The sequence below is a fragment of the Notolabrus celidotus genome, chromosome 12 (assembly GCF_009762535.1).
Source record: "Notolabrus celidotus isolate fNotCel1 chromosome 12, fNotCel1.pri, whole genome shotgun sequence".
NCBI lineage: Eukaryota > Metazoa > Chordata > Actinopteri > Labriformes > Labridae > Notolabrus > Notolabrus celidotus.
This window is the reverse complement of record NC_048283.1, coordinates 2,297,383-2,311,471: the sequence shown is the minus strand read 5'-3', so window position 1 is coordinate 2,311,471 and position 14,089 is coordinate 2,297,383. Positions and strand designations below refer to the sequence as shown.

Sequence of the window (14,089 nt, the reverse complement as noted above, 5' to 3'; positions counted from 1 at the left end):
AAAAGGGTTCATTTCAAATGGAATGGGATCACGACAGTCATCCTTCATCTCTCACCAAGGTTACTGTATCCGGACCCAGCACGGTGAAATATTAATAGTATCTTCAGGTGGTTGTGAATATCAAACTGGTTAAAAAGTGAAGCCTCTCTTCCTCATTTAGGAACAAATTTAAAAGCACAGAGTCCTCAAAGCAAGGAAATAAGGAGATAAGTTTGTAGCATACTGCCAGTGATGTCATTTTTTGAGGAGTGATGGCCCAATGGTGGACCCAGGGTCTAAATTTAGTTCAGGGGTAGATAATCTCCCCCCTAAAAAGCCCCTGCTAGCGGGGTAGTACCTTTGCAGGGCCTGCAATGCTGAACGTGTCTGATTGGTAGATTAACCGCAGTGTTTTTATTCCGCCCGCCGTCCACAATAACATCACACACATCTGTGATTCACTTGATTTCTCTTTCTTTCATTAGTTTTTATTTGTTCTATCTTTTTTGTATGTGTGTGTACTTTTCAAAAGAAGAAGCTGTGATTCTCTTGATTTAGCAGCTTGTAACAGTAGTCTTCTCTCAGCCCACCGTGAATGCGTCTCTCCTCCCGGTGTTCCGGTTTTAAAAGTGACCCTGTAAACTGGAGACCTTCAGCTGAACGTGTCAGTGTTGGTGGAGTTTACACAGCTGTTGAAACACAGAGGGAGTTCCTGGGAATGCAAACTAGTTTAGTTTTTATTAAGATTTCAAAATATCCTCATCAGATATTTAATGATCGTCTAAAGACGTTTATGAGGGATGCATCGGGCTGAGAGTCTCCAGTTAACAGGGTCGCTGTTTAGACCAAAACACCGGTCGATCTCTGCCACAGCTTTTTGAGTTCAAAAGGATTTTAAAGCCGTGTTGAAACGTCTTTGCTACTCGCGCTTATCTCCTCTCACGTGTTGATTCATTCATTGCTTTGTCCATGTTTTTAAATGCAGAAGCAAAATTTTCAAATTTTTTCATGTTTTTCTGCTTTTGGAGCACAATTTCAAATTTGAGGAAAATTATTATTTTTTGAACAGGCTCCGGGTCAACATTTTTGTCGAATTTACTTTTGTCAAAAAAATCTAATTTTTTTTTTGTCATTTTTTCGTCAATTTTTTTTTCAAATTGTTTTGTCAAAAAAAAAAATTCAATTTTTTTTGTCAATTTTTTTGTCAAATTTTTTTTTTTTGTCAAAAATTTTTTTTTCCAAATTTTTGTTTTCCAAATTTTTTTTTCAAATGTTTTTTTTTTCAATTTTTTTTTCAAATTTTTTTTTTCAATTTTTTTTGTCAATTTTTTTTGTCATTTTTTCATTCAAAAGGATTTTAAAGCCCTGTTGATACATCTTTGCTACTTGTGCTTATCTCCTCTCTCGTGTTGATTCAGTGAATCCATCTGTGATGAAATATAGCACCATCTAAAACAGACCAGCTGAGTCTCTTCATGCTAATAGGCTAACTGTTGTGTTGCTCATAATGATACCTGCCTGTCCGTCTGCTTCTATGGTGTCATCTGTGATGAATGGCATTCGTCTTTGTGTTACTGCCCTCTACTGGTCTGGTGGTGTAGTGCATTTACTGTTTTTTTCTCCATACGTCACTGGCCTGATCTGCACAATCTACCCAGGACTTCAGCCTGTGGTCGAAACACAGACAACAATGGGGGCACAGGAACCTTTTAGTTCAGGGTAAAGTAATTCTGGGGACTAAAAGACCCAGGAACTCTTGGTTGAAATGCACAACCTGGTCACCTCATCCTCTTTCTCTCTCTCTCTCTGTCTCTATCATTCTCCCTCCATCAGAGCAACAGTCAGTAGAGGACATGGAGAGCACAGACCAAGAGTACAGCAGCGCTCTCACTCAATACAACAACAACTCTGCCAACTCTGGAGGAGAGGACATCGAGCTGCTGGCATTCCAGACCGTCACCGGTCAGATCATTTCACACGTCAACACATTCAACTTTAGAGTTATTCATCTTTGCTGCTTTAGAACCACCCTGATCCAGTTAACCTCTCTTTTTGTTCTCCTCAGGAAAGTGTAGTGAAACCATCTTTGAGGACATGAGGGAGCCTCCAAAGAAACCTCTACACTTGAAGGGACAGATGAAGTACGTCCCCCAGTGGGACTCACTCATCTTCCTGGGGACGCCCATGTAAGAATACGACTTTAATGAGAAGACTGTGTTTGAAGTTCTGAATAGTCCACTTGGTTGCTGAAGACGTGGGACTCAAGGTCCAAATTCGGGCTTAAAATCCACTGGGAACTAGTTCCAAGTCCGACGGGGGATTTCATGGTGCTGGTTTCAGAATGTGCCTTGTGTACAACATCTTTAGTCCTTGTCGCAGTGGTCTCCAGTTTGACTCCTGCACATTTCCCATCTCTCCTCAGCTGTCTCATTTGATGAAGACCAAAACATCCCCCCTGATATGATATGGGGTTTGTTTGGGCCGTCCTAATGTATGCATGTTTGGCATAAATAAGTCCTCTACTTCTTCTGGTTTCAGAGTCAGAGGAGGTTTTCAAAACCACTGATTTGCAGTCAAATTTGTGAAATTGAAAAGTGAAAGTTTCACACATCTCTGTTATTAGAGGAAGATGTACTGGATAATTTGGTTAGGAGCTAAATCTGTTCCTGATCTGCTGCTTTGTGCTCTCGCTGTTCTCAACACTTCATCCGTCTGTTTCACACCCAAACACTTTCACCGACTCAGAGAGCATATTTTCTGTCCTTCCATCGCAGGCTGTTGTTGTGAGACACGTTCAGATCTTAGGTCTTAGTATGTTTAGCATCCACTCCATTCAGAAAAAACAGCTGAGTGCATTACAGAGAACGAAACACAGTGTTTCTATTAGACAGAGGAGGACAGGAGTTACAGAGCAGAGAGTGATCAGTGTGATTAAAGACCAGGGCCCGTACCATGAAAACAGGCTGTTTGTACTAATGGTGAAAAACAGATGGATTAGCTGCCTGCATGAGCCAGGTTAACGCCCCAACAGAGCATTACATTTAATGATGGTACACCCACCATTACAGGTGCTAACAGCAGGATTACCTCACCTGTTAGGCTGTTTAAAGGACGGAGGACATCGTGCTTATACGTTATTGTTTAAGACCAAATATGGGAAGACAACGGATATTTAGGGATCGAATGAATCCTTTGGAAAAGTCTGACGATGTTGAAATATACAGCAAATTTAGATTTAGGAGACGCCACATAACAACTCCATTAACAAGTCCTCATCCTTCAATGGGGGGACAGGTGGTCCTCCACCTGGACCACCTTGGTGGCGGTGCTTGTTGCTCAAAGCCGCTTTCATGTTGCTTATTTTATTTTGTAGGTCTTCTACTGAGCGCGCTCAGAAACACCACACGCATTGACCCGGTTCAAGATCTGAAGCCAGACTTTCCCCTTTCTCCTTGTTTGTTCTCTTTGAGGATTGACTTGCTGATAACAGCTGTTTGTTCGTTCTAGATTCTTCTAATCAAATGTCCATTTCTTCTTGATCTTCTCTCGGTCACAGCAGTACGGCTCGCCATGTTTATTGTCGTTCATGCATAGTGGGCATGCAAAGTTCAAATTTGTTGGATTGGGGTTTTTCCAGGAAGTTCTCTGGACATATGACGTTTTGCACCAGCCACGCTTTCATGGCGCAATTAGTTAATTGGCCAATTATTTGCAGTCGTGCATGCGGCTAACGCTACAGCCAAATGCGCCGTTCCATAACAGTATGTTAAGACTAATGGTCCTGTTTGTGTAATGGCTGGACTTGCATACAGGCCCAGGTCATTTAAGTGTGTTTCTGCACACCTAAAACTATGTAATTTATTCAAAATTGTCCTTTAATATAAATTAGATATAAAATTAAAGCCGCAAGCGGCGATGAACGGGCCCTAGCACACCCGCGGCCGCCGCCACATGTAAACCGTCGCCTGATATTTGCCATCACATGATGCGAAAGCAAGATCTGAGAGTATGTACTGCCTCAGGTGGTGCAAATGTTCCAAGTGTTTGGCAGATTGCCAAGAAAACCTCAAAACTTGACAGTGTGCCACGCCCACAATTTTAGTGTGAACAGAATTCCTTTAACAATAATTTAATTGTCAATATGTCTGCTATAGAATGTGCTTTGTTTGGACTAGATCGGAGAAAAACTCTAGGAGGAGCTCTCAAAAGCATGCACCCTTATTTGGGCGTCATTCTTCACATTCAAAGCTGTATGTGCGTTTGATGCCCTGCCTCAACGCCTGCCACGCCCACATTTTTTGTCTGATCAAAATTTGTTCTGATAGTTTTTAATCGTCAATGTGTCTACTATAGGTTGACCTTGGTTTGGACTGAATCGGAGAAAAGCTCTAGAAGTTAATGGCGCTCTTCCTGTTGAGTTTGGGATATGGGTGCAAGAGGCTTTTTTGTGCGTCATGATGGGTACAAATTTTTCAAGCATGTAGCTCAAAATAACCCCTATGGGGAGGGGTTTTTGAAAACTGTAGGGGGCGCTAGTGAGCCTATTTTTTTAACTTTATTTGCGAAACCCATAAAATGTCGCAATTTCCCCAGGACTGACGAGTGTGTTGGATGAGGTGAAATTACGTGTTTTTAAGTCACAAAAATCCATTTTCCAATGTTTTTTTTTTTATGCCCCGCCCCAAAGTCTGCCACGCCCACATCTTTCGTCTGAACGGAATGCCTTTACTTTGTATTAATCATCAATGGGTTTACTATAGAATGTGCCTAGTTTGGACTGAATCGGAGAAAAGCTCTAGGAGAAATTAACAAAAGTATGCACCCTTGCAAGGACCCATTTTGGCCCCATTTTTCATGTTCAAAGCTAGGTGGCGCTCTTCCTGTTGAGTTTCAAATATGGGTGCAAGAGGCTTTTTTGTGCGTCCTGATGCCATGAATATGGGTAAAATTTTCAAGCATGTAGCTCAAAATAACCCCTATGGGGAGGGGTTTTTGAAAACTGTAGGGGGCGCTAGTGAGCACATTTTTTCGACTTTTTTTGCAAAACCCATAAAATGTCACAATTTTCCCCAGGTCTGATGAGTGTGTTGGATGAGGTGAGATTACGTGCATTTTAAAGTCACAAAAATCAATTTTCCAATGTTTTTTTTTTTTATGCCCCGCCCCAAAGTCTGCCACGCCCACATATTTCGTCTGAACGGAATGCCTTTACTTTGTATTAATCGTCAATGGGTTTACTATAGAATGAGCCTAGTTTGGACTGAATCAGAGAAAAGCTCTAGGAGAAATTAACAAAAGCATGCACCCTTGCACGGACCCATTTTGGCCCTATTTTTCATGTTCAAAGCTAGGTGGCGCTCTTCCTGTTGAGTTTGGGATATGGGTGCAAGAGGCTTTTTTGTGCGTCCTGATGCCATGAATATGGGTAAAATTTTTCAAGCATGTAACTCAAAATTACCCCTATGGGGAGGGGTTTTTGAAAACTGTAGGGGGCGCTATTGAGCACATTTTTTCGACTTTTTTTGCGAAACCCATAAAATGTCACAATTTTCCCCAGGTCTGATGAGTGTGTTGGATGAGGTGAGATTACGTGCATTTTAAAGTCACAAAAATCAATTTTCTGACGTTTTTTTTTTTTATGTCCCGCCCCAAAATTTGACACGCCCACATCTATAGAATGTGCCTAGTTTGGACTGAATCAGAGAAAAGCTCTAGGAGAAATTAGCAAAAGTATGCACCCTTGCACGGACCCATTTTGGCCCCATTTTTCATGTTCAAAGCTAGGTGGCGCTCTTCCTGTTGAGTTTCAAATATGGGTGCAAGAGGCGTTTTTGTGCGTCCTGATGCCATGAATATGTGTAGGACTTTTCATGCAAGTAGCTCAAAAAAACTCTATGCGTAGCATGTTATTTTTACCTCTAGGGGGTGCTACTGAATTTTTTTTTTGCGAGACCAATAATAACTTGCGATTTTCACCAGACCTGATGAGTGTGCAAAAATATCTGCGCTTTCATTCACGTTCAGGGGTCCAAAAATGCGTTTTAGGTGGCGGAAGAAAGAACAATCCTTAGGGTTACAATAGGACCTTCGCCACCAGCGCTGCTCGGGCCCTAATTAAAGGCCAGTGTATTAGCCAATCTGACAGTCGTGCTGAAAACTTCCTCATTCTTTCTTAATTCCCACTGCAGAGAATGAGGTCTCTGTCATTGCTCTAAGACGTGTGTGTTGGCGTCCTATTAATTCAATTCTCTATTGTCTCACTGAAATCAAGGTTGCTCTCCCCCTAAGTCATATCTAACTTTGGAGACTGGATTTATTTATGCTAATTTGCTGAATGAATTTACATTCCTGTTACAGTCTGTTAATCCTTTCTGTTCTTTATAACCGCAGCATAGAGACAGTGGAGGACATGATAAAGATGGGTGTGTACGTGAACGATCTGAACCTGCACGACTCCAGCAGAGAGCTGATTCTGGCCGGGACACAACAGTCGGCTGAGCTGCAGCTGGCCCTGGATCAGGTGAAGAAAAGCCCCTGAATCCTTAGTCCCCAGAGGAGGAGACATCATACTGACAAAGCAGACTTGTGTGTTCGCCCGGGCAGGCCAAGTGTAGAGGATCACTGAGCAGGGGGAGCGGGTTCAGGTGGATCGTATCTTCTTATAAAATGTACATTTTGTATGATCCATAATAGAAGTCGCATAATGTGATATGCTGAGTGCACAGAATGTGAGCACTGCCAGTTCCCTCCTCGTGAAAAAGCCCAACCAGGTGAGCCCAGGTGAAAGCTCTGCTCCCGTATTGATTTCACCCATTAAATCCACTCTAGTCATGCAGCAGAGATGTGGATTAAGAGGATTAGAGAAGGCAAAGAGGGATTTTTGAGCTTTCACAGGAGGTGAGACTGTAACTGTAGACTCTTATGTCCCATTTCTGATCCACTAGGAGCAACAAAAATATGCCCAGCTGATGGAAATCATCAAGAAGCTGGACGAGGAGAAGAAGAGAGGAGATTCTCTGCTGTACGCCATGATCCCTAAAGCTGTGGCCGACCGCCTCAGGAAGGGGATCACTGCGCTGGAGACGTGTCAGGTACCAGACCACAAAATATCAGACCACCAAGTTTTAATAAATGGGATTTACCAAACTGAAGGTGAAGATTATTTTGATGTGCACCCGGTGTAACATCTTGCTTTGTCAGTTATATTCACTAAGAGGTCAGAGGTCAGAGGTCAGCTATGATACTGTGTCTGTAGCCTTGGCTGTGAACTAAACACGTGCACAAACTTTTTTACAATGGCTTCCAAAATCAGGAACCAACTCATTTAAAGTTCTAATTACAAGATAAAAAGTTATGATTATGCAATAAGAAGTGATTCTTATGAGGAAAAAATGTCATAATAATGAGATAAATTGAAAGCATGGGACAAAAAGTCACAATTAGAAGACAAAAAAGTCTTAATTATGAGCTAAAAAGTCAAAATGATGACATAAAAGTCACATTCATGCAAAAAGTCCCAAATTATGGGATAAAAATGTGAAGATATAAGAAAATAAGCAAAGTCTGTCAAAAAAAATGACATAAAAAAGCCAAAATGATGACATAAAATAATGAAAAATATACAAAATGATGATAAAACAAACATTATTTGATAACAATCTAAAACTGAGATGGTATTTCCTCATGATAATGAATAACCACTATTTCTAGCCTTGATTGCTTTATCCTTTTTGGGGACATAAGAGCTTCCAACCTTGAGAGTGAAGTTAAAAGCCAGTGTGTGAATGGTGTGTTAAAAGCACTTTTGTGTGAATGCAACCACTTTTTTGGAGGTTATTGTGCACATTTGCAGCCATGCATGTATTGATAACTGTACAGCAAACAGCAGCTGTAATGCAGGTAGCAATCATCCATGTACACCAACAGTGAACATTTGAAGGCTTAAAGGTGACATATCACGCTTTTTCCATCAACATATATTGGTCTAAGAGGTCCCCAAAACATGTCTTTAAAGTTTATGCTCAAAAAAACACTTTGAAATCAGATTTTGGTCTGCCTGAAAAACCCTCTTCTTCAGTCCTCCTCAGAACACTCTGTTTTCTCTCTGACCACGCCCCCTCAGGAAGTGGATGTGGCCTCGGCTGTCCAGCACGTTGATTTAATGTTTACATGTTGGCTGAATATACACGGCTGCTCAGAGATCACGTTACTTCAACCCTCTGAATCTGATCCAGAATCTGATCATGACGGAGAGGCGCCTGTAGCAGGACCTTTCTGAAGGATTGGTCACAGATTTAGTGTTTCTTGTTTTATTTATCAGTATGTCGACGTGTGTCTTGGTACACAGCTATGAACATGTAGCTATGTGGCTATGCTAACTAGCGCTAACACTTTTCCATGATAAATAAAAATCATCCACTAGATCTTCAAATCTGCAGACGTGGGGAGTAAAACCGACCTCTACCAGAAAGGCAGCAGGACCTTTCTGAAGGATTGGTCACAGATTCTGTTACTTGTTGTTTTATTTGTCAGTATGTAGACGTGTGTCTTGGTACACAGCTACAGCTACAGCTACGACATGTAGCTATGCTAACTAGCGCTAGCACTTATCCATGACAAATAAAAATCATCCCCTAGATCTTCAAATCTGCAGACTTGGGGAGTAAAACCGACCTTTGTGTTTATTAAGACAGCCTACAACTAGCATGCCTCCCTCCTAAGCTCCTTGTTAGCACACATGTGCAAGGAATGAAAAACGGAGGAGGGGTTGAGTTGTATTTTATACAGTCTATGGGCTGAACAAGCTCCCAGCTCTGACTTCCTGTTACAGACCAGATATTGTTGTTACGTAACAAAAACACTGAAGTCTGAAGCGGCTCGTTTCACACACATTTACAGAAAGGTGGAGAAATCAGAACAGGGGCAGAATGGATTCTTTTCATTTGTAGACAGGGACACATATTTCAGGTAGAGAACCATTAAAAAGTCCATTTTGCATGATATGTCACCTTTGAGGAAGACAGTGAAAGAATGAACCTGATCTACAACGAGGAAGTGATTTAGGAAGTAGCTTTCATTCTGATATAATCCTCTTTGTTTCTTTACTCTCCAGGTGTTCCCTGATGTCACCATCCTCTTCAGCGACGTGGTCAAGTTTAACGAGATCTGCATCCACATCACACCCATGCAGGTGGTGGACATGCTCAATGAGATCTACATTGTGTTTGATACGCTCAGTGAGAAGCACAACGTCTACAAGGTCAGAAGCCTTTTATATCAGCACATGTAAAGAGGTGTTTCTTCACCTTCTATTGAGTGTTATAACAAAGTATTAATTGTTGGGTATTTATTTCTCATGTCAACTTCCACCTAGCACATATTTTCCTGCTGAACATTAAATCTCATACAAACTCTCTGCTGTGAGTCTCCTTAAACCCACTTTCCTCTCCGCCCAGGTGGAGACGATTCGAGACGCCTACATGGTGGTGGCCGGCGTGCCCAACAAGACCACCTTTCATGCCCACCACATCTGCGACATGGCTCTGGACATGCTGAGCTCCATCGACCACCTCAAAGACCCGTCCACTGGAGATAACATCCAGATCAGAGTCGGTGAGTCGCAGAGCTCTCTTGAGTTTCAGCAGCTCAGACCAGATAAAGGCACAAAAGACCACACTTACTTCTCGCTCAGTATTTGGAGGTCACAGATCAGGATCAGGGTCGGCCTCAGATCGCAGAGTCCAAACTTGTTGGGTGAAGGGTCTTGATGCTTGTGGTTCAAACATTTCCAGGTTGATCTTTTTATCCTTTCAACTGCTCTGCCACCTTTACAAGACAGACAAAAAAACAGTTTTAGATTTAAGAGCACAACAGGAAGATTTTCCTTTTACCAGAGCACCCAGGTTAGGTAAACAGATAGAGACATTATTGTGTTTTCACCACAAGGGGTCACTGTTTCTTCCCAAAACTTACTCTAATATGAGGATTCTGTTTTTAACGGAGCCCCTGAAGTCCCCCTAAAAAAATATTTTTTATCTTGTGTGTACAAGATAATTATATTGCTTGAATATTTCTATTCTATCTCTGATATTTGGCTTTATGACTCTATTTCTTTATACAGTGAATATGAAATAAACAAACAGATATAGCCTATAAACAGCCAATAAAACTCGAGTAATCCTCTGTTATTTTGCTTTTATGATTTTGCTTTTATGTTCAGCATTTTCTGTTTAAAACTCAAATTAAACCCTTTTTAATCTCAGCTCATCACACACCGACTGTTTAGAAAACGACGTATGTTTATGATCTTAGGGACTGTTTTAAGGTCCGTCTTTTCGCTGTTATTAAAGGTGACATATCATGCAAAATGGACTTTTTAATGGTTCTCTACCTGAAATATGTGTCCCTGTCTACAAACCCCCCGAGAATGAAAAAAATCCATTCTGCCCCTGTTCTGATTTCTCCACCTTTCTGTAAATGTGTGTGAAACGAGCCGTTTCAGTTTTCAGTGTTTTTGTTACGTAACAACAATATCCGGTCTGTCACGGAGTCAGAGCTCGGAGCTTGTTCAGCCCATAGACTGTATAAAATACAACTCAACCCCTCCTCCGTTTTTCATTCCCTGCACACATGTGTGCTAACAAGGAGCTTAGGAGGGAGGCATGCTAGTTGTAGGCTGTCTTAATAAACACAAAGGTCGGTTTTACTCCCCACGTCTGCAGATTTGAAGATCTAGTGGATGATTTTCATTTATCATGGATAAATGCTAGCACTAGTTAGCATAGCTACATAGCTACATGTCGTAGCTGTGTACCAAGACACACGTCTACATGCTGATAAAACAACAAGAAACACTAAATCTGTGACCAATCCTTCAGAAAGGTCCAGCTGCCTTTATGGCAAAGGTCGGTTTTACTCCCCACGTCTGCAGATTTGAAGATCTAGTGGATGATTTTTATTTGTCATGGATAAGTGCTAGCGCTAGTTAGCATAGCCACATAGCTACATGTTCATAGCTGTAGCTGTAGCTGTGTACCAAGACACACGTCTACATACTGACAAATAAAACAACAAGAAACACTAAATCTGTGACCAATCCTTCAGAAAGGTCCTGCTACAGGCGCCTCTCCGTCGGGATCAGATTCTGGATCAGATTCAGAGGGTTGAAGTAACGTGATCTCTGAGCAGCCGTGTATATTCAGCCAACATGTAAACATTAGATCAACGTGCTGGAGAGCCGAGGCCACACCCACTTCCTGAGGGGGCGTGGTCAGAGAGAAAACAGAGTGTTCTGAGGAGGACTGAAGAAGAGGGCTTTTCAGGCAGACCAAAATCTGATTTCAAAGTGTTTTTTTGAGCATAAACTTTTAAGACATGTTTAGGGGACCTCTTAGACCAATATATATTGATGAAAAAAGCGTGATATGTCCCCTTTAAAGAAGAAGAAGAAGAAGAAAAACGTACTTTATTAATCCCCAGGGGGGAAATTCAATTTTTTGGGGGCGGCAGTAGCTCAGTCCATAGGGACTTGGCTTGGGAACCGAGGGGGTCGCCGGCTCGAGTCCCAGAATGGACGAAGCTTGGCAAGTGGACTGGTGGCTGGAGAGGTGCTGGTTCACTTGCCTGGGCACTGCCGAGGTGCCCTTGAGCAAGGCACTGAACCCCCAACTGCTCAGGGTGTGCTGGTTGACGGCAGCATCCTCACTCTGACATCTCTCCCAAAGTGCATGTCCACTGCATGTGTGTGTGCATGATTGTATGTATATATACACCAAAAAACTGTGCGTGTAGCATGACGAAAAAAGTCTATGTTAAACACCCATTCATCCGTCTGTTCAGTGAGTTTTCTCTTGCATTGGTTTATAAGTAATCCCTTTACAGGCCCTCCTTCATGAGTTTCTCTTTCTGCAAAATGACTCCTCTTAATTAGCACAAGAAGTCATCATCATTCTCAAATTAATATGCAATACATTTCCTTCTCAGCACCAGGCTCTCCTCAGCATGAACTTATTAGCTAATTTAGTTTTTTTGAAGTCTGCACCCTTTGTACTCTGAAGTCATTTGAGTGAAGCATGGGAGCTCTTTTATTCGAGGGGAAACAAACTTGTTCCAGTCGAGGCTGGAGAGCAATTGTTGAGTCTTCAATACTTATCAACAAACCTACTAATTAAAAATGTTTGAATGTCAAAGTCTGGATAAAAGAAGCTCAATGACGACTGGAAGCTAAATAACTGCTGCAAATGCAAACTAGTTTTGTGGTGTATGAATATAATTTTTGGTTCAATCAGCTTGTGCTTGTTCTCCCTCTCTCAGGTGTCCACTCAGGTATGGTGGTGGCCGGCGTGGTGGGACTGAAGATGCCCCGCTACTGTCTTTTCGGTGACACTGTGAACACGGCTTCAAGGATGGAGAGCAATGGAGTGGTGACTAATCTAACATATTAAAAAACCACATCACCTAAGGTGCATTTCGACCAAGAGTTCCAGGGTCTTTTAGCCCCCTGAACTAAAAGGTTCCTGTGCCCCCATTGTTGTCTGCGTTTCGACTGTGGGCTGAAGTCCCAGGTAGATTGTGCAAATCAGGCCAGTGACGTATGGAGGGAAAAACAGTAAATGCACTACACCACCAGACCAGTAGAGGGCAGTAAAACAAAGAGGAATGCCATGCATCACTGATGGACAGGCAGGTGTCATTATGAGCAACACAACAGTTAGCCTGTTAGCATGAAGAGACTCAGCTGGCGCTGTTTTAGATGGTGCTATATTTCATCACAGATGGATTCACTGAATCAACACGTGAGAGGAGATAAGCGCGAGTAGCAAAGACGTTTCAACACGGCTTTAAAATCCTTTTGCATAAAAAATGTATCAAAAAATAATTGACCAAAAAATAATTGACCAAAAAAATTTGACCAAAAAAATTTGACCAAATAATTTGACCAAAAAAATTTGAAAAACAAAAAATTTGAAAAACAAAAAATTGAAAAAAAATATTTTGAAAAAAAAAAAATTGACAAAAATTTTGAAAAAAAATATTTGACAAACAAAATTTGAATAAAAAAAAAATTTGAAAAAAAAGTTTGAAAAAAAAAAGATTTTTTTTCACAAAAATAAATTTGACAAAAAAGTTGACACGGAGCCTGTTGAAAAAAAATTGTTTTCCTCAAATTTGAAATTGTGCTCCAAAAGCAGAAAAACATGAAAAGATTAGAAAATTTTGCGCCTGCGGTTAAAACATGGACAAAGCAATGAATGAATCAACACGAGAGAGGAGATAAGCGCGAGTAGCAGAGACGTTTCAACACGGCTTTAAAATCCTTTTGAACTCAAAAAGCTGTGGCAGAGATCGGCCGGTGTTTTGGTTTAAACAGCAACCCTGTTAACTGGAGACTCTCAGCCGGATGCATCCCTCATAAACGTCTTTAGACGATCATTAAATATCTGATGAGGATATTTTGAAAGCTTAATAAAAACTAAACTAGTTTGCATTCCCAGGAACTCCCTCTGTGTTTCAACAGCTGTGTAAACTCCACAAACACTGACACGTTCAGCTGAAGGTCTCCAGTTTACAGGGTCACTTTTAAAACCGGAACACCGGGATGAGACGCATTCACGGTGGGCTGAGAGAAGACTACTGTTACAAGCTGCTAAATCAAGAGAATCACAGCTTCTTCTTTTGAAAAGTACACACACATACAAAAAAGATAGAACAAATAAAAACTAATGAAAGAAAGAGAAATCAAGTGAATCACAGATGTGTGTGATGTTATTGTGGACGGCGGACGGAATCAAAACATTGCGGTTAATCTACCAATCAGACACGTTCCTGGGACCTTTGAAAAGTACTACCCCCTTGGCAGAGGCTTTTTAGGGGGGAGATTATCTACCCCTGAACTAAATTTAGACCCTGGGTCCATTGGTCGAAACGCACGTAGTTCCTGAGTAAAGTTCCTCTGGTCGAATAACACCTCAAGTGTCTGAATGTTCTGAAGGCAGCAGTATGAACACTAAGAAACTCTTATTGAGGATATCACTCAGTCAAACTAGAGAATAAGAGAGTAAGATCATTTTCTGTGTAATGTGCGAGCAGCTTCTCAGTGAACGCGACAGCC

At 41.4% G+C, this 14,089-nt stretch overlaps 1 protein-coding gene and 1 long non-coding RNA gene across 3 annotated transcripts in view; one reads left to right on the top strand and one right to left on the bottom strand.

Moving 5' to 3' along the window:
• The window catches only part of LOC117822848 (soluble guanylate cyclase 88E-like), a 32,879-nt gene that overhangs the window by 11,163 nt on the left and 7,627 nt on the right, over nucleotides 1-14,089 (top strand). The window contains exons 9-15 of the mRNA XM_034697775.1: nucleotides 1,813-1,941; nucleotides 2,045-2,165; nucleotides 6,370-6,499; nucleotides 6,924-7,070; nucleotides 9,092-9,238; nucleotides 9,435-9,591; nucleotides 12,292-12,401. Of these exons, the coding sequence (XP_034553666.1) occupies nucleotides 1,813-1,941; nucleotides 2,045-2,165; nucleotides 6,370-6,499; nucleotides 6,924-7,070; nucleotides 9,092-9,238; nucleotides 9,435-9,591; nucleotides 12,292-12,401 (941 nt within the window). The remainder of the gene's footprint in view (nucleotides 1-1,812; nucleotides 1,942-2,044; nucleotides 2,166-6,369; nucleotides 6,500-6,923; nucleotides 7,071-9,091; nucleotides 9,239-9,434; nucleotides 9,592-12,291; nucleotides 12,402-14,089) is intronic.
• LOC117822851 overlaps nucleotides 9,325-14,089 on the bottom strand; it is a 45,283-nt gene continuing 40,518 nt past the window's right edge. For both annotated transcript variants that reach the window (XR_004633262.1, XR_004633263.1), the window contains 2 exons: nucleotides 9,660-9,804; nucleotides 9,325-9,564 (listed from right to left, as the gene is read on the bottom strand). This is a non-coding gene — a long non-coding RNA (uncharacterized LOC117822851). The remainder of the gene's footprint in view (nucleotides 9,565-9,659; nucleotides 9,805-14,089) is intronic.